General features: G+C 34.6%; 2 protein-coding genes across 5 annotated transcripts in view; one reads left to right on the forward strand and one right to left on the reverse strand.

Annotated features, from left to right (window-relative positions):
• The window catches only part of LOC119085243 (protein tiptop), a 243,043-nt gene that overhangs the window by 23,510 nt on the left and 193,765 nt on the right, over positions 1-25,768 (forward strand). For all 4 annotated transcript variants that reach the window (XM_037195566.1, XM_037195568.1, XM_037195567.1 and 1 more), the window contains one exon: positions 18,604-18,652. The gene's annotated coding sequence lies outside the window, so the exon portion shown is untranslated. The remainder of the gene's footprint in view (positions 1-18,603; positions 18,653-25,768) is intronic.
• Positions 3,044-4,417, reverse strand: LOC119085284 (putative inner dynein arm light chain, axonemal). The gene is made up of 6 exons (XM_037195639.1): positions 4,220-4,417; positions 4,022-4,159; positions 3,834-3,966; positions 3,425-3,618; positions 3,207-3,356; positions 3,044-3,143 (listed from the first exon to the last, which is right to left on the reverse strand). Exons 1-6 carry the CDS (start codon positions 4,340-4,342, stop codon positions 3,108-3,110), a joined length of 774 nt encoding a protein of 257 aa, XP_037051534.1. The 5' UTR covers positions 4,343-4,417; the 3' UTR covers positions 3,044-3,107.

Below are 25,768 nucleotides of genomic sequence, written 5' to 3' on the forward strand. Positions count from 1 at the left end.
TCTTTAACATTTCAAATGTCTCACTGTCAATGCGCAATTACTTTTATCGTCGCTGACGTTAACAGATGAATAAGTGGTCCGTATAATATGTTGAAAATAACTGTTTTGCGATGGTTTTAGGGTCGAAAGTGTCATTGCACTTTGTAGCAGAAGATCGTATTGTCAAAGTAAAATTAATCTTTTGAAAATAGCCAGGTGCATTGTCATGTAAATATTGTTTACATACTACATGCGTTGGAAACCCACGGGCTGGACACTTTGAATAGCAACTTTCGACGCCCTCAGCATGTAAAATCCATTACATAACTCGGGATAAAAAGATAAAAAGTCTCGTTTTCGTGTATTAATTGACCTCGGCTTCGCCTCGGATCAACAAAATTCACACGAAAGCTCTACTTTTCATCTTTTTATCCCTAGTCATGTAAAATATTGTTTCTCTGCTTAGTGTTTGATACAAAATCTTTTACTTCATTCATTTCAACATATTTTTCACTACATAAGACTACTATTAATTGGAGGTCATAGAATCTATGACATAGATCATTTTGGTCATTGAAATCGGAACAGATTATTAGCTGTTTCTTCGTTAATAATTGCATTCTGCTAAAATAATGTTTATCAAATTTACATTCCAGTAGACTCTATACCCTATCCAGAAAAAAAACAACATTCTACATAAACCAATCCAACTCTTTTATCGCCACACACCAGCAATTCATAACTGTTTGTTCTCTGTGCTATCAAGCAATTTCACGTTAATCAAAAATACGAAACGTGAAATTGCATGCAAAATGACTCGTGTTTATTTCAATAAATCTACTTCAAATGTAGTAGCATATTCGAAACATACAAACCGAATGAAAAAAAAAAATAAAACCACGTACATCCACCGTTGGTAGAGTTCCACATTCTGTAGTTCCTTCTCGGACCGATGCCTGTATATCATCGGCGTAAAAAAGTCAATTTTAAATGCATTTTATCGCTTCAAATGTACCTACAATATGATCATAAAAACTGTCTCCCATTCCCTCGGAAAAACAAAAGTAAATCAATCAAAATGTATTCTCCTAGTTTTTTGTTTTGTGTTTCTAAAAAAAAACTGGAAGTTTGGTATGTTTCCTGATTTTAAATGGTCTGGGCGCATGAATACATTTTGCATTGCCATTTCTCATCCTCATCTTTAACGCAAATCCGACTAAAACCAACCCGGCCAGCTATGCCGTCAAAATCCAATGAGAAATTCATTTCGAAAGTATTCATATTTTTACATTTCTGCCGTTTAAACATCACAAAACACAAGCAGAAGCAGAGTTGTTTGTAAAATAAAAACGAGAGAGAGAAAGAGGAGTGAAATAAAAAAAAAACGTTCGCCTGGAAAAGTACATCAAAATGCAATTGTTTGAGGATTGGATAACATACGAGTACGCGCCGTTACTTAGCTTTTGAATATGTGTACCCATTCATTGCATATGCATTGGACGGATCGTAAAATATTAGAGGAAAAACGTTGAGATGATGTTTTGCTTTTGTTTCCGAGACTGCATGAAATGTAAATGTTGGATAATGACTTGTTTTTTAATCGATTCGGTTATTTATAACGCATTCGGAAGCATTGCACATCACTGAAATTGGATGAATGGGGGGAGTCTGTTCGGTAATTGTTAAATATTTGAATCACCCAGATATTTTTGTCCTGATTCGATTGTAATGAAAATTATTAGTTGTTCTTTAATGGTAATTGTTCCTTGACTATTAATTCCCTTGCCTTACATTCCCATGACAGTAGAGACGTTTTGAAGCTTACTATAGGAAACGTCCGTTGGCCTACAAAGGTGTCACAATTTGTTTTAGGGTTTCACTCTTTTCGCTCTCTTTTCTGGTGAAATACCTTCACCCTGGTATCCATGAAATGTTATAGCAGTGAAGTTGGCTACAAAAGAAAAGAGCGTAGACGAACAGAGTAATTAAATGGAGGATTGTAATAGAGTTACTCAAAAAGCTATTACATTCGAGCTTTAGTTTCCAGACAGTATGATCGAATTTATGGATGAGGTAATGACAAAAATTCGGAAAATACTGAAATGTCTCTAACGCTTGATGGCAAGATAGCTTCGGTAGTTCTAATGATCTAATGTTCTGGGAGTTATTTCCGAAAGAATTTTTGCCTGGAGGAATTCTTTTGAAAAACAGCCTACCGAAATCGGGCGTGTTTTCTAGTGGAACTTTTTATAGGTACCTAGAAAGGACTTCGACCCTAGAAGCCAAAACCTCTCTCAAAAAAATTCTTCGAAGCTTTTATGGCTGGTGAAAGGTGATCGAAAGCCGAAAATTTGCTTTTCTTACCAACATTTCTCCAGGTACACGAGCCGTACAGGGTCGTGTGGGGTGTCATTAGAAAGGTAATCACATGTACTATTGACCCGAATAGAGACTCTTTGGTTTTAAAATTAATCCGCACTGAAATATGTGCAGTTGAAGTTTTCAACCGAAAATTTGCACTTTTCCTACCAATATTTCTCTAGTTACACGAGCCGTACATGGTGGTGTGGGGTATTATTTGAAAGGTATTTTTATGTGCTTTTGGGCCAAATAGGGTCTTATGGGGTTTGGATGCATATGCGATGAAATATGGGCACTTAAACATTTCAACTTTTCATATTTCATCGTAGATGCTTTCAAACCCCCATAAGACCCTATTTGGCCCAAAAGCACATAAAATTACATTTCAAATGATACCCCACACCACCATGTACGGCTCGTGTAACTGGAGAAATATTGGTAAGAAAAGTGCAAGTTTTCGGTTTTTGATCACCTTTCACGAGTCACAAAAGCTTCGAAGAATTTTTTTGAAAGTGGTTCTGGGTTCTAGGGTCGAAGTCCTTTCTGGGCACATAGAAAAAAGTCCACTGGAAAATGCGTCCGATTTCGGTAGGCGGTTTTTCAAAAGAATCCCTCCTGATGAGAAATTATGTAAAATTTGAAGTGGCAATGAACGAAAGTGGTGGAGCAGCGTTATATGCAAAGAAAATCATTTTTCCTCAAAAATTTATTTTAGCTTAACTATGTATAACAATATGAAAAATCGTAAAAAACATGTTTCGCAAAGTTTATTTCTTCGGAGCAATGATTCCTTCCAGTTGAGACTGTAAAGAGATTATTTTTTGGGTAAACTTTTCTATTGAACATCAAAATGCCACCCATAATACCTTCAACTGAGCGTTTGTCTTCTTCAAAAATGCGACCTCTTCAGCGTGTTTCCTTTCCTCCGAAAGCTTCATCTCATTGTTACGACGCTCGGTCTGCTCAGCTTTATGTTCCATATCCTTTATCTCATTTCGCATTGCATCACATTCAATCTGCACAACGAAACCGACAGTAAAACGTCAATCGCTGCTTAAGCTGTTGTTGTTGTTATTAACTTCACCTGAAGATCTAAAACTTTCTGATATAATTGCTCTTTACCCTCTTGTGACTGTAACGCTTTTCGAATGCCAAATGCAGCAGAACTACAATATAAAGTTTCATATGCTTCCATTGACATGGCTATTTCGTCTCGAATACGAGATAAGAGAAATCCCCGTTCGGCACAGTTTATTGTTACTTGGCGGATAATTTCATCTGAAGTTTGGGTTAGATATTTTCACAATTACGTACGTGCACTAGCTTGGGAATGCTTTTTCAGACTCATATGAAAATTGTCTGTCCAAACACAATCACACAAGACTGAACAAAGAGAATTGCAAGCACTACACCTTAAATGTGCTTCAGAAATGCAATCTGAATCTCTCAAATCACTAACAAAGCGAAATTTCATTTTAAACTAAACTTCCTACCAAAACACTGTCTGTACAGTTCCCTTCGTACAGGACATATTCCTGTTTCTCTCGCCTGAGTCTGCTGCAAACGTGTGTCTAACATCTCTTGCAAATTCGATACATCTTGCCGGGTGGCAGGCACACTCGAAACCTTAACATTAACAACGAAAATTTTCATATCATTTAACCATCATAAGCGTATATACCGTTTGTGACCATAATTGTCCCTCTTCTTCCCAGCATCGCGGTGGTAGAATGTCATTTAAAATCTCTTCAGTTTCTTTACGATTGTCAGCTGTTATTCCACCCGAATTTGGCCTCCCTTCACGCTCTTGTTTTTGAATCTTCCACACAAAGAATTTAATTTTTAATTGCAGCAAATTGAATACAATTTTGCACCATACCTTCAAGTTAGCGACTGTGTCTAATTGCTTTTCTGGATTTTTTATCACCAACACTGGATTATTGTATTTGACCAATGTAGTCTCATCAATCTGTTCGTCGCTGTAGTCCATACACTCAGCCATTGTCTTTAATTTTGTGTTCTCGTTAATAGTTATAAAAAAACCGAAATGAAGTGATTGTAAATATCGCACTGAAAAACTTTGATGTCGTTCGTTTGAAAGCCTTCCTGTTACTAAGCTTTGTTTGATCGATAAAATGTAAGTTTGCGTAAAGTTGCTTCTATGGAATTTATGGAAATGAATGAGCGTTTTTCCGTTCGACGACATAAACATCGGTAAGGAATATACACAATCGCATATGGTATATGTGGTATTTAGGTCACGCTTCGGTCCGATTTGAAAGTACACTGCTATTAATAGTCTAGCCTCATTTCTTGATTGCAATTTTATATTGAAAGTGAAGACATTAAGAGATCAGTTTAGAAAAAATCACCTACAAATTCTGGTAGCTCAACACACATCTACTCAGGTTTCTTATACTTTGAAGTACTTGATTTGGGATTTTTTTTTTAATTCAATTTTCTTATTATCAATCCTTTATCATGTTGCCGGTTATTGTGACGTGTCAACTTTAGGCACACCGGAAATAAATTTGACTTTTGATTTTTAGAAATTTATTTGGAGTTATTCCTCGACTTCCTTAGCACTTTCCGGTGTGCCTAAAGTGCCTGCTCGACCATTATCCGCTACGTGTTAATCTACTTATGTATGACTAAATCTAGTACTTAGAATCTCATATATCCCGATGATTGTAGTCGATAGGCAGGCAACATTCTATTGGTTTTTTTTAAATTTGGCAAGGACTTTCTTTGAGTTTCAAGAATTCACTGAAATGTTAAGCATTTTTATTGATAAACAAATTTAAAGATTTTCTTAGGAAATGATTCTCTTTTGAGTAGCAAGGATTTTCTGTGTTTTCTGTATAGAAGGTTCCTGTTTTCTACCACAACGTGAACACAACGTTTTTCAAATGGGCGACAATTTGTTATACAATTTTTCAAAACAAAAAACAATGCTGACAGTTCGAGAGAAAAATTTTTTATTTTCTCTCCTGTAAGAGAAGAGAAAATTAATATTTTCTTCCTCGATTAGACCAAGCGACAACAAAACGTCATTTTATAATGGTCTTTGGAGCGGATAAAATAAGGTTAATTACCGCCTCGCACCGCAAATATAACTATTTCATTAATTCGAACACATTCTAATGTTACAATGCTCTCTCAGCTCACAAATATTTATTGATAATTTAATCGCTTTTCGACTCTTGTAATTTAATAGTATTTTGCATGACTTGGATTGTAGACTTGCAGAGTTTTCGTGGGAATTTTATTGATCCGAGGGGAAGCCGAGGTCAATAAATACAGAAAAACCAGACATTTCATTTTGATCCCGAGTTATGTAATGGACTTTACACGCTAAGGCATCGAAAGAATTGTGAACATGAAAAGAACTGTTTTCGACTCATATAGTATGTAAACGACTATTACACGCATTGGATTTCCCTTGAGTGGAAAACAATTTCCTACACCTTAGGGTTAATGAGAAAATTGTTTTAGTCACACCATATATAACAGTTACTTACGCAACGGACGTTTCTGAATAAACCTCTTGATAGAAACGCACATTGTCAAGTTGATTATCGACCTCGGTTTCGCCTCGAATCAATAAAATACACACGAAAACTGAACTTTTCAACCCTTTTATCCCTATTTATGTAAACGACTATTCAATAAGCTGAAAAGTTATGCTACAATAAAACGGTCGCTTGAAACTCTAGCAAGTGCATATTGAAAACTTATAAAGTTTCGTTAAACTTAAAGTTTCGCGACTTTAATGAGCGCTCATAAAATCTAACGAAAATAATTTTGATTGAAGAATTTATTTATTTCAGAGCTTATTTACTACTAATGATACACCGTAACTACGCCAATAATCACTTTGAAAATGTAATTATATTTTCTGAATAATTAATTTTATTATTATTTATGTGCAATGATGTTTTTTGTGTCATAAAAAAGTAAGCAATTTATACCGATGAAAAGTGCAAGAGAGGAGGAGACAAAAAAAAAATAAGAAGAAGAAGAATACCAACCGAGAAACTTTAATAAGCGTTCATATCATTTTGATATAAAATAAGATTGCAATAAATTTGAGTATTTCAGAATTTTATGTTGGTATTTTATTGAAGTGTTCTTTTTACCTTGTTTGTCTGTCCATCCATACCATATAAACTTTGTTTTGTTCGCAAATCAAATAAAATAGCATTCAACATGTCACCCAAGTAATCGTAATGTGTTGAGTTTATTAACTTAAATTCCACAAAGATATTGTCAAAAATATATAAATGTTAATTGCATGCGCGCTCTTTTATTTATTTGTATTCTGTCGGAGAAAAAAGGGTTTTAATTCACAATTTTTTTTATTTATTGGTAATATTTACAAAGATGTCGCCTCTCAGCTGGGTACTAAATTTTCGGACGCCGGAGTTTATAACATTGAATGGGCATGTGGATTTTCTTTTTCTTTGCTGTCTTTGAACGAAATATTAGTTTTGATTTCAATGAGTTTTCATTTTGATTAATCATTTATTTATGGGGGGAATTGCATTTTATTCTGGAAATTTTTTATTATTCACATTTACACCTGTCTCGCTTCCTGTGAGTTAATTTTAAGGATCCAATATTCCGTTGAATGAAATCAATATACGATGAAATATTGTTATGGAAAGCTGATAATTTGATTGCAACAACAATTATTTTTAATTATTGCTATTCGCCTCTCGCCATCGGGAATGGCAGGTGCAGTTTAAAAATCATTGAAAATAACGTTGCAGATTCTAACTGGATGCGAGAAATTTCAATATGGTTTACTAGACAAGCTTATTTATGAATCTATTACTTCCCTTTATCAAAATTGTTGAGGCTGGTAAAAGCAAAATCTTTTACTTCCAATAGTTTTACGTAGATTTTAGTATAAAAGACAACAATAGTCAGAGTTCATTGTTTATTTTTGTCTTCGCTGTCAATAACAGATAGACGTGCACATGATAGTTTGTTGCAGTTTTCCGACATGGTAAAGTATGTGTGGGAGGTAGATCAATTTCGCCCTCATGCCATTACATCACTAGTCACGTAATACTACATTACTATACCAGTGAATACCAGTGATACGAGATATCAAATTATTTCACGTGTAAAGTATGGCGTTTTACTTTACGAGCGAGGGAAAGGGTCTTCACTAGTGAGGGAAAGGCCACATTACCTCACTAGTAAAGGGTTTGACATCCACAGTGACAGGAAGATTATAGTAGATTATGCACTTCAAATTTTTATTTTGACGAAGTGGAGTGGCACACAGTTACTTATGCTATTTTTTGTGTCAGTGAAAATTAAACTAAATTTATTTGCATAACAAGGGATTTTGAAAGGTCAAGTTTTCTTGCGAATTTTATTACCAGAGGCGAAGCCGAGGTCAATGAACACACGAAAATGTGACTCTTTATTTTTATTCCTGGACAATATTGACGTCAATAGTTCTTTAAAATCTGTGATAATGTTAAGCCCTTGAAGTATAGTGTGTAATATCTCGTGTTTTGACTAGTCATATTATAGTCTTCACCCACATTTTCTTGCTCATCACTATGCCGATGATACATGATGTCAGTTACAATCAGTATAAAACGCACAATTTTCCCTTTGTGTAAAGGCTGCAATGTGGCCGCTACATTCAAAATGGTTAATTTATTGTGACTAAAAAATACAATGCACAAAATCGGCTATATTATACAAAACCGGCAAATGAATTCTACCGCCGTAATGGACACCGATAAGTTTTATTTACGCAATCATTTTTGGTGACAATGACAGTTAATTATTGTTAAAAGCGACACATTTGTTCGGACATGACATACAATCAGCGTATATTGTACATACGTCATGAAATTTCAGAAACGCTCATAATATAACGGCGAACACACAAAACGCCAAATAAACGACATGAATGTGTGCATATAAATCCAATCCAACATTTTTCGGGTAATCTATCTCTGCCCATTCTGCGATTTATCATTGCATTTCATAAAATGTATTGGCCAGAGATGCATTGAAGGTATATATCATTGTAAACGCATTTATAATCCTGGCAGGAGAAAAGTTATGCGCTTCATGGAGCTATAACAACGTATAACGGGATGGACTTCGCGCCGCGACATCCAGATGCATAGATATGTGTATCAAATATGATTTAATGTCAGAATTAGATGCGAAACTCGCGTGTTTATGAATTTCATTTGAAAATAGTATGATTAATTGCCCTTTATTGGGTGGAAAATGGTTGAGGTAAACCGAATATCCACGGATGTATACACAGATTTTATCTAGATGCAGAGGGAGAGAAGTATTTTTGCGTGATTTACAAAATTTTTGTTAGTAACAAAAAAATTGCACTGATGGGTCCTGTTCATATTATGTACTGCTTGTCAGGAACTGCACTGTTTCGATAATTTTTATAAGATCTCTGTCAGCTAGATCTTAGAAATGACAGCGAGGGAGTAAGCAATGAAGCCTCAGCCTAAAATATGTAATTTAAAATAGAGAATAATAAGAATACCAACGCGAAAGCGACAAAAAGAAAGCTTCAACAGTTCGAAAAGTGACTGCTTCACACACTCAAAAATAAGTGGACTCCTGCCAATTTTTAGCCTAGGGTACCCACCTTTAGTCGAAAAGTTTTCCTACAGACACGTTGTCGAATCAAAACATATTTTAAAACATGTGTCGGTACACTTTCGGCACGTATTTTGTGTGAAAAATTGCTCGTCTGTATGAAAAGTGCTTTAAACTTTAACATTTTACAGACGAGAAACGTATCGCGTTCAATTCAATCTTTTACTTCATTTGATAAAATGTTTGTTTCGTTTGACAGACTTACCTTGACTTCAGCCCAACTCCTCAAGATATGCAAAAATATTTTAAGGAAAGTTGGACACACACAACACTGATATCTCGCCTAAATGCAGGCTAGACCGATGCACACAAATTAATCAGTTTCTATGTCGTCGTCAACGAGATATATTCGCTGGAATATTTAATGTGGAATATCGGTTGACAGAGGTACCGATCCCGTATCATTTTAGTGTTACCATTGAGCCATACCGTCCAAATTATCGTTGTTGTATATGTCCGATACAAATCTTGTACTTCAATATTTTTAACATTAATTAACATTAATTTGTGAGAAGGTTCTAGTAAGAGTTCTTTGACTAGCAAGATGCGACCGGCACTTTCTTTTTTGTTCAAAACGAATCTAAAGGTAGGCACTTCTGAGAAAAACTTCACATCTCACCGAAGCCAATAAATAAGAAAAGCGTTTGACTTGCCTACTAACTTATCACTTCGTTCAGTTCGTTACCAATAAATTATAATTTTCCATGCCAAGACAATATTCCAAAGACCTATTAATCACATAAACTAAAACAAATTGCACATTCCCTTTCCATTGAATGAAATGCAACTCGTATCAATTTTTCTAAGCAAATTTACTTAGATAACTAATGTGTGCTGGACGAAAAAGGGCAACATATTTCAAATCTGCAACCAACATGCTCATTGTACGAAATAATAACATTTTAACAGTTCTGCAGCGATCATTTAAATTATGAATTATTAAACTACTAAAATGCTCGTCAAAAAAGTTTATTATCCATAAATGTACAACACCTTTTGACTTGTTACTGCAAATTGGTCTCATTAGATTGAAATTAACTGTGCCGATGGAAAGGAAATTATATTTATTTCGAACTACCATGTTGTGTTCATTCAACAGTTTAGGAACAATTTTAACGCCTACAACACCTCTCAGACGCTATAAACTTTACCGGTGGTTATAGGAATGAATATGTTGTGAATTATTGTTATTATTAATATTGTTTATTGGAGTGGTTTTTATTGTGATTAAGAACAAAAAAAAATCTTCGAATTGTTCCAACACTGTATGGAGCGAAATTATAAATGTGTGTGGTTCGGCGGTCAATTTAGTGACCAACACAAAATATAATTTATTTTCCTCTGTCTCTGAGGAAAAAACGTTGATGATATTTTACATTTGCCATAAAAAAAATTGTTCATTCGCCGAATGGGACATCCGTTAATTCGATAAATCAATTTGAACCATCAAAATGTTTGGTTCCTCTATCGAAACGCAAAAAAAAAATAGATAAATAAAAGAGACTTTATAATTGGAAAAAATTTATTGCATTGCCCGATTTTTTTGTTGTTGTTCCATATTTCCCGTTGTTATTTTTATTGTCGTTATTCCAATAACGTTTTTGTTTTATTTTTCGCGTGTGTAACATTTATTATGCACCTATTTATCCCTAGAATTTGATTTTTCATACTTTAAAAATGCAACACCCACACCCCGCACACAACTCTCTCATTCTCATACTGGACATATCCATCCATATCCATATCCATACCGCCGTACAAAATACAGGAGATGCTTGTTTCGTTGTTTTATTTTTTTTTTCTGGTTGCTCTTGTTGATGCCACGATACCAATTTAACGCTGAAAAGTCAGTTAAATGAATTTTTTTTTGTATGCAAGTGATTTGAATAATGGCCTGTAACTCATTCTGTTGCATTTTCGATACGAAATTGTGCACATGCAATGAATTCATCGGTTTTGCATACATGGATGTGTGTGTGTGAGTGTGCTGCCTCTTCATGTCGTTTAGGATTTTGGTAATATAAAAACAATGTTGAAAACTCAATGAATGTTGTTAAACCGAACATGTCAAATAATTTAGAGCTGCGTCGTAGTGATGGGCGCTAGTAAAACAGTGTTGGTGGTTTTGTTGGCGACAACAGTTTGATTTTATGGTGTTTAAATGATGGATAAGAATGACTGTTGAGACGAGGGTTTTTTTTTATTCGGATGAGATACCTAAATCCATTAAAATAAAGCTTCTCATCCGCTTAACAGTTTCGATATTTTCGTTTTAATCCAAAAACTGTTCGTTAGAGGGTGAGATGGTGAGATAAAAATACTCGAGCAATTGGCTGATCTTAGGTCGATAAAACACGAAATATTGACATTAATGGGATCGACATAGACAATTATGCTTCGTTTTTCATTGTAATTCGATATTAGAGCTCGGATAGGGCTTTGATTGATTGATAAATTCAGGTTATCCCGAACCAAAAAATTTTTTAGGGTTCAACCCGCACATAACCATAACCTGAATTGGTTCGACCCTCATTTGACCCGATCATGAACTTTTACTTTTGGGTTTGACCCGAACCTGATTGGACATGAAATTTCATGATGAATAAGGTCGGATTTGGGTAATCAGAAATGCCAAATTTTCACGAAAAATTTCGAGTTACCCGAACCTGCCCTGATCCACCCTGAAAACTTCAAGTTCGGATCGAATCGATTCAGGTTCGAATTCGGTTTGGGTTGAACTCAAAATCGAAAATTTTAGTTCACGTTCGCGTGATTCGATATTCACCACAGGATAAACAATTAAAAATCATGTTTCAAGCAGAACATATCATCTGTTAGCGATAGCAACGATAAAAGTTAATTTCCAAATTTTGCTTATCATTTCCTTATAAACTAAAATGCGCGTAAAACCAATGCAGTAAAAGATTTGTTGAAAAAATATGTTGGTGAATCTCTTGAACAAATGAAGTAATAGATTCGAATACTTAACGAGGGAGGTACTGATTTCAGAAAATCATTAGGAAGTCATAGTATATCTTGTGAAAAACATTTTTGACAGGAATTGGGGTAATTTGCGCTAATTTACGAATTTTATGTGTTACGAACTAAGATAAAATATGATCAGGGATCTACTAGATTTCCCAAATCAGAAGTGAGTTCTATTTAAATGTAAGTAACGTAGAGAGGTTGATCAGTATTTGAACATTTTTTTGTTCTTTCTACACCTTCTTCTTGTGCAACGAAAGCCAATAAACTTGCCTTACAGGCTAATTGGTCTCTCACAATAAAAGCAACTTGGAAAACATAACATCCATAAATCGCTTTCAAATTCAAATTCAAAAATTTTGCTCCGAACATTTCGCCAGGTGTTACACTTCTCACAAACTTTACCTTTTCATTGCTTTTCATTTCATTTCACCATTATTTCCGAAACATATTTCGACAACAGCATGTTCGTCAGTGTCAACAAACAGTGTTGTCTATCATAAATCAATCCCCAAACCCAGAGACTTTTCGAACTTGTGCTCAATAAATTTTTATTATTTATTTGATTTGTCATATCTGTGTATTTTATCAATAAATCAAAATAAATGTAATATTGAGGATGTTGTGTTGTGTGTACGAACAAAAGCTGTTAATGGAATATATCGACAGAATAGTTCGGGTATCAATGTGGGTCAAGTATCTATCTCTCACTGAATTTGATATTTCGATAACAGGGATATGTTCCGCATAACAACAAATGTTCGATAAAATGAGACACGCTTTCGACTTTCATTCGGTTTGACAAAGAAACGATTACGACTATGCAAACGGACCCGTTTATATTGCGATTTATGCGAATTGAACTAACGTGTAACAACCAAAATGTTCTAAATTACGTCTACAGAGAAAACCGCAACCACCTCAAAATCCCATCAAAATTTCCCAAAATTTTGCTAATTTTCCATCTAAAACGCTAACGAAATTTATGGCTCGTTCATATAATTATTGCCTCGACACGTTTCATTGCGCGGCCGTTTTGTTTGGTGTGTATTCATGTTCATGGAACATCACCATCCACACCACCCATGATACACATTGACATTTCTAAAGAATATTTATCTATTTTGAACATTCCGCTTTGTGTAGTGTATATACACTATGTACAACACACTCGTAGATGTTTAATAGACGTAACTTATATTCAAAAACCGAACACACAACAACAACAAAAAAATTGTACATCAAATGGGCGACAAAATGGAAAGGAAAATTAAAAAGGTCAACATGGAATCTAAAATTAGGTCGACAAAAATATTCAGAAAAATATGACATAACTTTTACGACAAGGCAAGAGAGGCAATAAAATTTTACAGTAAAAGGCAATTTCTTTTCGTATTATAAAACTGCATATAACCGAAAAGGGGGCCATAAATCACGAATTTTGTGTGAATGCCAGATATGTGTGACATCACAAGAATCATTTCAACCTCTCTATGCAATATTTTACAATCTTCAACTTTTATGTTATTTATCCATGTCTGTATGCCTGCCTGCATATTATGTTATGTATGAATATGGCTCGGATGCAATATTTAGGTGTATAGTATTTTATGTATGCGCCGACGAGCCATTCCTTTCATAGTGGCAAACTAAAACAAATAATAAATCATTTAATGAATTCATTGCAAAAATTTTTGCATAACATTACACTTTTTTCGGTTGTTTTTTTCGGAATACGGTCTACGTTGCACCGATGCAAAAGGCGCAACTTTCTAAAAATTTTGCTGTGCATATTTTATGTATTGTCCATCTATTTATTTATTTTCATTTTTTTTTTGCATTTTCCCTTTGCAATTTATGAGTTTGTGAAGGACTTCCTTATTTGTGTTTGAAATTATCAAACAATAGAAATTGTTTCACAGTTGCATATCTGATGTGAGATGAAAGTTGGAAACAGTTTTTTTTTATTGGGTAAACAAGCCGGGTGCAAAAGTGTCGTTTTGAGTCGAATGAATCATTATTATGCGATAGAAAGTGGAAGGAGAAGAATGAATTGGCAGTGCACTAAAGAAAACTTTTATTGATTCTTTTGACTTTCACGAAGAAACGTGAAAAGTGAGGAGCGAATAAGCAAATATGTTGAGGTGGTGAGCCCTACTTTGTGATTAATCTGATTAACCAGTGATTAATGGGTGATTAGACAATGATTAACCAGTGATCGAGATATGAGTAGTTAAATGCACAAATGGGACGAATCACTTTAGCGAATTATAAGAAAGATGAGATTTCATCGATTTAATGGATCTGACATCGTCATAGAGGTAAAGTTTGTGAGATGTGTAACACCTGGCGAAATGTTCGGAGCAAAATTTTTGAATTTGAATTTGAAAGCGATTTATGGATGTTATGTTTTCCAAGTTGCTTTTATTGTGAGAGACCAATTAGCCTGTAAGGCAAGTTTATTGGCTTTCGTTGCACAAGAAGAAGGTGAAGAAAGATTTAAAAAAATGTTTAAATCATCCTCTCTACGTTACTAAATGTAAGTAATAATAAGTGTAAGTAATAGAACTCACTTCTGATTTGGGAAATCTAGTATATCCCTGATCATATTTTCTCTTAGTTCGTAACACATGACATAAAATTCATAAATTAGCACAAATTACTTCAACTCCTGTCAAAAATGTTTTTCACAAGATATGATTTCCTAATTATTTTCTGAAATCAGTACCTCCCTCGTTAAGTATTCGAATCTGTTACTTCATTTATTCAAGAGTTTCACCAACAATTTTTTTCAACAAATCTTTTACTGCATTGGTTTTACGCGCATTTTAGTTTATAAGGAAATGATAAGCAAAATTTGGAAATTAATTTTTATCGTTGCTATCGCTAACAGATGGTGTGCTGCTTGAAACATGGGCTTGTGATCGACATTAATGTCGAGTTTTTAATTGTTTACCCTGTGGTGAATATCGAATAATGCTAATCGAATCACGCGAACGTGAACTAAAATTTTCGATTTTGAGTTCAACCCGAACCGAATTCGATCCTCAATCGATTCGAAATTTTTCGTGAAAATTAGTCATTTCTGTTGTAAAATTTCTGATTACCCGAATCCGACCTTATTCATCATGAAATTTCATGTCCAGGTGAGGTTCGGGTCATACCCAAAAGTAAACGTTCATGCTTGGGTCGAACCAATTCGGGCTATGGTTCTGTGCGGGTTGAACTCTAAATAAAAAAATCAGGTTCGGGTTAACCTGAATTTAAACCAATCAACCAAAACCCTACCCGAGCCCTAATATCGAATTACAATGAAAAACGAAGAATAATTGTCTATGTCGACCATAACTTACCATATCTTACCATCTCACCCTCTAACGAACAGTTTTTGGATTAAGAGGGAAATATCGAAACTGTTAAGCGGATGAGAGGAAAACTGAAGAAAACTTTTATTGATCCTTTTTACTTTCACGAAGAAACGTGAAAAGTGAGGAACGAATAAGCAAATATGTTGAGGTGGTGAGTCCTAGTTTGTGATTAATCTGATTAACCAGTGATTAATGGGTGATTAGACAATTATTAACCAGTGATCGAAATATGAATAGTTAAATGCACAAACGCGACGTATCACTTTAGTGAATTATAAGAAAAATGAGATTTCATCGATTTAATGGATCTGACATCGTCATAAAAGACTTTTTTGATAGTTTTAAAGAAAGAATATCGTAAGCCGTTGTCTTCACAAAACTCGGTTTTAAAAATTTTGGGGTAAAAAGTTGAAAATTCCAGTTTTCATGTGAAGTTTGTCGATCCGAGGCGAAGTCTTTTAAATGCCAAGTTTTTTAATAAATTTTACCTAAATTGCCTAATCCTCTTGTTTTCCCACTTTATTTCCTAGTGACATCGAAAGCATTTTCATGCTTCGGGATCGATAATGAGGGCAATTTTGCATTTGTTCTCGGATTTTCGGCTCTTTGCATGAAACACTATAATTCGCGAAATTACCTAAAATGAATCGTCTAAGACACATACATAAACAACTTGCACAAAATTGAAGAAGTTAGATTTGGAAAATTTTCGTCAAAAATGTGTTTTTAGTGAGACGTCAAAGATTTTGTGAATCTTATACTTAAATATATTTAAATCGATAACAAAAATATTTGATTCTTACTCGACTGGGCTTAAGAGTGATATCGTGAAGCCATCGAACCACTTTGGGACAAGGGGTCACGGATATTATTGAGTTATATTTCATTCGATTCGTTGAACTATTGCTAGTAAAACGTAGTACTACGTTTGGTGAAATTTATTTGGTTGTCGACGATACAGGTCATGAAGTAAGGGTCTGCCAAAAGAGCCCCAAAATCATTTTCTTGTGATTAATCGAGGGAAACAATTTTGAGAAAAAACGTTTTCAGCTAGCCTTGTAGGCCTTGAAGAGACGCACATTTTGAGTATAAACACCACCAGGTCCATGTTGACCTGTTGGTGATATCAATGATTTTAAGTGAAAAAAATAGGTGATTTTCCCGAGTCACTGACCGCCTGCAGTGACACAAGTCCATAACATGGTATGTATGGCAAGATAGCCTAGCCTCAGCAGTATCATGCTATGGAAAAGCACCCTTGGATAAGTTTCACTGCAGATGGTTGGAGCCACTTTAGTGGAAGTCCACCCCAAATCGACGAAATTTTATCGCTTTTTTGAGGTTTTTCATGTGGTTATTCATTATTTACTGCATAGAAGAGTGAGATTGTCAGATGATTAGCTTAAAAGTATAATCTGTCGTTTTTCCTATTATTGGGTTGTAAATCGATCACGAAAAATATTCAACCGACCGTAATTGCAAAGAATCAAATAAAGGACAAAAAATTTGAGGCCGAGCACAGAATGGATTTCAGTGAATGAAGTAAACAACTTCACATGTATTAGCAGTATATTTCTACGAGAACCACTTTCAATTTCATTATCATATAAATCCACGGTGTGGATTCCACACACGAGATAAATAAAAGAGCGAGTGAGAGAGATGAATAAAAAAAAACCGGTATCCGCAATCATTTAGCGCACAAATCTGTTCAGAACCGATAATAATAACGTCAATATAAATATTAAAATAAGTGTAGGTTGTATTGGTTCACGCCATCTCGCAGGCATATCGAAGAGTCATATTTATTCAAAATTATTGCATCCGATCGAACAATCCAGTCAGGTATAGAGTTGTCAAATATATATGTGCTCTTTACCAGAACCAGACTGTTTTTTTTTGTTCATTCCCGTATAACCGTTTATATGGATTCTGTGTTCTCAATATAGTTTTTCTGAATATAATAACCAAACAACAAGTTTAAAAGGTTTTTTGCATTTTCGAATAAAAAATCACAATTTTTATTTTTGATAAATTTATATTGTTATTATAGGAGAAAGAAATTGCATAAATTTATTTCAAGATCAGATTGCATTATAATAAATAAGACTATCGTGGAACAGTTATTGGAGTAATAAAAAACTGAAATTAATGAAATTTACTTGTTGGATTGGTGTGTTATTTTTATTTATAGTTAAATGACATTTTAAGAGTTCTGCATATCGGGATTATTATATTCCCCCCATAAACAAGGAATTATTTTGCAATATTGAATTTGTCAGCATTTTTACTGCTTAGAAAAACATTGCCGGCCTTGTTGGTCTTCGTCTTTGCAAATGCGCGAAACCAACTTGCGCCATTCAAAAGGTATGCAAGATATACGACGGAGTAGGTAGACAAAAAATGATTTGCATAAAATTGAAGCAGGTTCGGAACCCTTTTCGTTTTGAAGTTCAATGATCTATGCGAGTCGTGGCAGTTTTTATTAATGAAATTGCAATGCTTGTCTAGGGGGTTCGATATGTTCACATACAAAATTCCGTAGATTTTTACAGCCAACAAAATTACTTCAAAAACTTTTATCTGTTAAATTCTACATCCAACAAGTGTTTTCGACTTTACGTGTACTGCGCATCCTCGAAGTACTAGATTTGATTGAATGTATCAGCTGTTTAAGTATATACTAAATCTAGTACTTCAAAATCTAAGAATTTGTGATAGTTAATATTGACGCAGGCCCAGAACTCTTTTATTTTTGAAGTTGAATGAAGTTCAATAACGAATTTGCAATTCTTGTCAAGGGGGTTCGATATGTTCAATATTCGAAATGTTCACACAAAGACGTTTTTTTTACAGAATTCCTTTGATTTTTACAGTCCCCAAAATTACTTCAAAAAACTTTTTCTTGTTGGAATCTTCAACCTATAAGTGTTAAATTTACCATGTACTAAATGTCATATGATTTTTCTCGTTGTATTGCTGTTTCTAAACCAAATATTCTTAACGTTGTACAACGTTAAGAGTACTAAATGTCCTCCCTTAATGTCTAGTACTTAGATTTAGTTGAATTTGAGCGTTGTTTTGAATGCTAGATCTAGGACTTGGGTAGTTCTGTTAGTTGTTTTATTAATGTCACATTGAAAACTTTCCTTTGGCTACAGCTCTGAATGAAAAACGAAAATTGACCTCACGTCTCATGTTAAGAAAATCGTTGAGCTAATGAATATTTCTGATTTCCCTTTTTCAGATGACAAATATGTAAGCCGTTGCTGTTACAGCAAAATAGTGAGAACAAGGTATGTACAAATATAATGTCTCTGTTTAAACAGGAACCGCAATGACTCCATTTAGAAAATAGTTCAACCGGTTTCATGACAGATAAGCATAAATCGATGACGGAAAATGATTTTTGAGAGACTCCAGTCAACTAAACGGAGTCAAAATTCAAACGTGTTCAAATTTTCCTCAATTTTTTGCGGTAATTCATTTTGATACTTCATTAGTACATTCTGCAAAAAGCCGATTTTTGTAGCACCAGTCCTAAGTAATAGAAAATCAACTTGTGCAGCGAGGTGCAACTAACGACTGCAATAAAGAAACAGTATAAAATTGAGACGTCATTAGCACACATGTCATTCATTTCTATACAAAAGCGGAAACGTTTGTCACCATTTCGATACAAGTGCTGAAACGTATGTCAAATAGTTGGTGTTGCTCTAGATTTTGACCTTAACGAAAACTGTTCGTAAATTTCTCATTTATCGACAATTTTACAAACAACACAATCTGTCATATTGTAGTTGTCGTTCGCAAAAATTAATTCTACTTTTACATTCGTATTTGTATGTATGCATAACAACGTGCATATCACACATGCAATCATCAACCTAACTTATATTGAAATAAAGTCAGTAGAGCTAACTCCTTTCGTAACTTTCGAATTTTTGATGAGAACTTCTAATTTAGAAGTGTTAAGTATTACAGAGGACATTACAACGAGTCGACGACGACTGTATATATATCTACTTTCCTCAAACTACTCCGATACCAGTCAGCTGTTCTTCTCCGGCTGTCCAAATGCATTCATTGTATCCTCTCCAATTAGCTGTCGCGCCAAAGTGTGAACTGCATTCTGGCAGTATAAAGGGCATTGTTCAGATGGACATAAATCATTGCCATTATTACGTCTAATTTGAATATTTATCTACAACACAATGTGTACCTTCCCCTAACGTACTGTGCGATAAAACATTAGTATTAATTAAACATAAATGTAACAGCCTCAATCAACAGCAACAAAATATCCAAACACTAAATATCTTGATTTGATTACATATTGATTTTGACAACCCCGGCTATAAATACTAATAACTGTCAATATAAATTATTATAATTATAAAGGTTTTCTCTCGCTCTATGCTAAATTCTGACATGCATTTCAATTTGTTGTAATAATTATTATTGTGCGAATGGTATACTATAAATGTACATATAAATATACCAAACAGTGGAATTAGCCACAAAAAGCATCGTTTATTTGATGTTATATACACACATATACTCAATTAATTAGAATTTTAATTGAAAACGTTAAAACGTATCTTTCTAACCAACTACACAAAACACAGTGAACAAAAAATTATTTCTGTAAATATCTACCTTCCGTTAGAATTATCAATTGATTCGGTGAAGTCTCACTCATACACAATGTATGCAACACAAATTTTGTCAGGTATTACACTGGGAATATACAATTGGAAAGGAGGGAATTTTTTTTTAGAGGGATTCTTTTGAAAAACAGCCTACCGAAATCGGACGCATTTTCTATTGGAATTTTTTAGACTTCGACCCTAGAAGCCAAAACCACTTTCAAAAAAATTCTTCGAAGTTTGTGTGGCTGGTCAAAGGTGAGCAAAAACCAAAAAATTGCAATTTTCTTACAAAAATTGCTCCAGTTACACGAGCCGTACAGGGTCGTGTGGGTTGTCATTAGAAAGGTAATCACATGTACTATTGAGCCGAATAGGGTCTTATTGGGTTTAAAATTCATCCACACTGAAATATGTGCAAATAAAGTTTTTAACCGAAGACGTACACTGTTCTTACTGAAATTTCTCGAGGTACACAAAATGTACATGGTCGTGTGGGGTATCATTTGAAAGGTAATTTTATGTGCTTTTGAGCCAAATAGAGACTAATGTGGTTTGGATGCATCTATGATGAAATATGGACACTTAAACATTTCAACTTCTTTTTCATCGCATTTGTATCCAAACCACATAAAACTCTATTTGGCTCAAAAGCTCATAAAATTACCTTTCAAATGATACCCCACACGACCATGTACATTTTGTGTACCTCGAGAAATTTCAGTAAGAACAGTGTACGTCTTCGGTTAAAAACTTTATTTGCACATATTTCAGTGTGGATGAATTTTAAACCCAACAAGACCCTATTCGGCTCAATAGTACATGTGATTACCTTTCTAATGACACCCCACACGACCCTGTACGGCTCGTGTAACTGGAGCAATTTTTGTAAGAAAATTGCAACTTTTCGGTTTTAGCTCACCTTTGACCAGCCGCACAAACTTCGAAGAATTTTTTTGAAAGTGGTTTTGGCCACTAGGGTCGAAGTCCTTTCTAGGCACATATAAAAAATTCCAATAGAAAATGCGTCCGATTTCGGTAGGCTGTTTTTCAAAAGAATCCCTCTTAGGTTTTTGAGGACAAAATATTAACACGTTGATGTCCAATAATTTGTAACATACAATAGTTGATTGTTTACCTAGGAAAAAAAAAGGAAATTCCAACAAAATGTCTGTAGGCCAGAGCGCCAACAACGTTTTTCACGTGTGATAGGTTTGATTTACTGTTTTTATCCACGAAACAAAAAAAACCAATTCGTCAGATTCATTTTTTAAAACATAAAGAAAGTGACAGTTCAAATGAGAAAAGTTCTATTTCCTTCCCCACTGGAGAGAAAGTATGGCACTTTTCTTACTAGAAATGTAATTCAACAAACAAAGCATAATTTTCTCATAGCCTATTGTTTGGAGAAAATAAGGTCAATCACACCGAACATATGGAAAATTATGGTACCATATGGGCATGGGAATCAGTGACTGATCAATTTTTTTCGGCTCAGTGTTTGTATACCTTTTGATCACTAAACTACAACTTTTTTTTTAATGACATGGTAGAATGGTGGGAGACAATCACTCGTCAGCCCTCAATAAAAATTCAAGAAAAATTCGAAAGAAACCAGATGTGATACTAGACCAGATACATGGAAGGTACTTATCCTTAGAATCAGGACAACTTTCTCAAACAGGACATATCGATCGCTAATGTTTATTGACTAGTGTTACAGAAATGAACCCTCATCCTCATCATAAGGAATAAAGAAAGCTGTTCAAGAAGTTCTTGAAGAACTATCTATCTATTTACTCAACATATTGCCCTCGAAGTACTAGATTTGGTTGACTAATGAATGTCGTCGGTTGAATCTAGGGCTTTAAAGTTGAAGAAACAAGTAAATATGTATAAAACTTGTGCAATTCGTGTGTAGAAGACAAAATTTTATGTCGCGTGAGCGCGAGTGACAAGGTGGGAAAAAGATGTCAAATTTTTGTATTATCAAGTGTATGGAATTTTGAAACTTTTGTATTTTGGTCCGCTGAATATGTCATTTGCATATATACAAAGCTGCGCGTCAACGTACACAGAAACACCAAGTTTAGTAACCTAAAGCGATCTACTCATTTCATAAAATACAACCATTTGACGCCGACTTTTAATAACCTTTCTATCGAACTCCAGATATTTTGATATGGAAATGTATCGAATTGCGTGTGGTATAATACTAGGTGCTTCGAAGCTAGTTTTTTTTTATCATTCACGAAAACCGTGACATAGCTTGATACTACTGCAGCAGAGATGTCCTTGCGAAGCAACGAATGCGCCTTTCCTATTTTCAGTAATGCGTTAGGAAAATTTTGACAAAGTTCGTACATTCCTATAGACTTTCCTTCTTATTGCATTGAATGCACATACGATTCAGTCAAGGTTGTTGTTTCTTCTCAATAACTCATTATAGCGCCTCAGTACACCAGAGTCAGATTACAATTTTTTTTTAAAGTCAGGTCTGTGTAGCAATTATAAGCAATATAGCCTCTACTGAAGTAAACTGAAGCCCATCAATATCCGTCTTATTCACATTTTCATTCTGTACAGTACAGTATAATTATGCATGTGTCAGCTTTTCTGAGATTATAATTCTGTTAGTGTTGATTGCAGATTGCATTCTGGCGTTTCACATAAAAATTTCATATCAAATTCATATAATACCAAATCGTCTGTCCGTCATTCAAATATATGTAACGTGTCTAGCACTCTCTAGCTGTCATCTCACTTGTATTAATATAACGAACGACTTTGATTTGCAAAGTGGAAATTTGGATTTGACTGACATACTGTCAGATTGGATACGGATTAAATGCATGCCTTGAATATGCAATTTTATTTGAAGGTAGAGAGACGGACGTTATGCGGTTTTTTGAGGTGATGCATTTTACATTTATGTGCGGCATATATATGTATATTTGTATATGGTCGTGCATATATACATTGCAAATCGAGGAATGTAAAAAAAAAATGATTTGAAATTTATTAAAGTGTCAAGTTGAATTTAGTTTTGTGAGTTACGATGGAACGTTTCTTTGATGTATTCTGTTGTTTGAGAAGATGTTTTCGTGGAAAACAATAAGATTTGGGAACGAATTTCGGTTCAAATTTTAATTATTATTTAGGGTTACGCAGACATGATGGTCTGGATACCTTAACCTTTCAAAGACCTCCAACATATCGCAAGAAAATCATAAAATCTAGTACTTCGTTTGTATAAAGTATTCAAATGTTTGATACAAAATCTTCTATTTCGACAGTTTTTGCATACATTTCACTATATAAGACATCATTGCTGAATCCGAGCTTATTATGCTGGTCGTCATTGCCGACAACAGATGACCTAGCCCGAGGTACTTTAACTCACCGTGATACGAGATAACTAGTTACTTCCCAGTAATAGTGATCTACTATTTTTCAGTGAACATAATTTTTCCGATCCGATCTTTAAAAGACAATTCGCCAATTCGTTGGATTCGTCGTTCAATTCTAGCGAACACGAATATTTCATTTTTTCCAAAAATAAGTAACGCTAAAAGTCGAAATTTTGTAGGAATGTTGGCATATCCACTGCCGACATTTTGAGACCTTCGCACTCACTACCAATGGTAATAAGTCAAAATATGGTCAACTTTCAACTACTGCAGCATTCTGATGACCCGACAACAGGTAGATGACCAAAAAGTTGACCTTTTATGTTGGAATATAAGTATAAATTTGAACCAAATCCTTTTTCAAAATAGGTTTGGAGAGCTTTTTTAGTCCATAACCGAGAGTCTCGGATCAAACTGATCGATTTTCATGAATTGTTCTCCTAGTTGGGAAGCCTTTTATGGGCTTGAAGTTAGCTCTTTTTTTACGATTAATTAGGAGCAACTAGGAACAGCTATTTCCTTCCATCCTAATTGTTGTACCCATTCGGTACTGCTTCTTTTTCTTTAAAGAAAAGAATTGAACCTACTCGGAACAGCTTTTTCCTTCCATCGCGATTGTTGTACCTTCTCAGTACAGCTTCTTTTTCTCTATAGAAAAGAGTTGTACATACCTAATGGGTGCCACAATCAAAATGGAAGTATAAAGCTGTACCGAGTAGGTTCAACTCTTTTCTTTAGAGAAAGAGAAGCTGTACCGAATGGGTACATCAATCAGGAGATATCAATGAAGGAACTTACTTTCCTCAGAGAGTACTTGCATTCTTCGAGGCATGGTTCCGAGGTCACGTTAAACCAGTGGTCCAGACTGCATTTGTTAAACGAACGATCAAATTATAACGTCAGTGGCCACAATCAAAATGTTCGAAATACCGCTCAGAAGTTTGATATGCCAAATTTTGAGTTTAACGTTTACTTAATGCGATTGTTTCTGACATGTTTACGACTAATGCGCCAGTTATTAATAACGACCAGATAATGGCATATCGCGATTTTCAAAATGCAACCGGAAAGTGTAGCAAGTATATTCCCGGGGTAAATTCACTTTTTGTTTTTGCATAAATGCCACCCGTTAATTCATAAATAAAAACTTATTCTGTCACCAAAACATTAGAATAATAAATTTTCCACTTTTTCCACCTTATATTGTATACAATTTAACAAAACAAACGAAAACTAATTCGCCATAACACAGAAAAGTGGAACATTTTTCCTCGTAAAATTTAATACCCAAAATGTTATAAATAAATTTTCGCCATGAACATTTTTACCGCCCAAAATTCCATCAATCACCGACCCACACCAGAACTTACTAACAAACGTACATTTATATACAGCCATATAGACAGAATGGAATGGAATGCCCGTTGCCATACCGAAATCGTTAAACCAATTTGGTGCAACTTTTCTTCCCAATCTAAATAAGTGTACATTTTGCAACGTTCCAAGCTCATAGCCGAATCGGCCCAACCCATCATCAAATCAAATCGTTCAAGGAACTGGATAGAAACTATACTTCTATCCATTACACCCTTCCATACACTCTTTTTTATCTACATAACTATTTATGGACGTCTTTGTGTGTTGTGCTTGCACGCCGCGCGCTCATTGAATGTGTACACACATATATACGTATGTATATAAGCTTTTAGCGGTGTCAATAAATCCTCTAGGACTCTACGCGATAGCAGTTAATGTCAGAATGGCCAAATATATGGCATTTCTTGGCTATAGCGGAATTTTTCTTCACGTCAGTGGCGCGCTTCTTCGTCTTTTCCATCCTTTAGCCATGCAAAAGAATATACGAAATGCCCTCCGTTGAGTGTAGTGTGTTTTATATTTATGGAGCGAGAAAAATTCACTGTAGAGTGAATGCTCATCTAACACCCCCATATTACGTTATGTATCGGTTATGTTATGCAGGTTTCACTGCCTGATATAAGTATGTTTGTGTATAAATACTAAACACATCGAATATAAAGTCTTGTACGGTTATTTCAGTGCCGATGGATGAAAAAAAAAATTTATGGAACGACAAACTGACGCAAAGATTTCAGTTCACTACCCAGCATACCCGTTATATATTATTATATATAAATATCGCTAAAGTAGCTCAATTTAAGGATTTTGTCTAGTCGTAGATTTTCTGAAGAAATTGCATTCCGATTGATGTTTATTGGTGTGCTATTTGGAAAATTGCAAATCGAAAGATTTGATGAAAATGTTTATGTTTGCGGTGGGATTTATACTGACTCGAATACTTTACAATATCAAATTCACAGTCAGTGTTTGTTAG

Source organism: Bradysia coprophila, unplaced genomic scaffold (assembly GCF_014529535.1).
Source record: "Bradysia coprophila strain Holo2 unplaced genomic scaffold, BU_Bcop_v1 contig_94, whole genome shotgun sequence".
NCBI classification, from domain to species: Eukaryota; Metazoa; Arthropoda; class Insecta; order Diptera; family Sciaridae; genus Bradysia; species Bradysia coprophila.

Bases quoted from the DNA above. Each gene is read 5' to 3' on its own strand.
- LOC119085284 (XM_037195639.1), bottom strand. From the start codon at position 4,342: ATGGCTGAGTGTATGGACTACAGCGACGAACAGATTGATGAGACTACA. The intron at 4,160-4,219 runs GTATGGTGCAAA...TTTGTGTGGAAG, and splicing joins ACACAGTCGCTAACTTGAAG to ATTCAAAAACAAGAGCGTGA. The intron at 3,967-4,021 runs GTATATACGCTT...GTTAATGTTAAG, and splicing joins GACAATTATGGTCACAAACG to GTTTCGAGTGTGCCTGCCAC.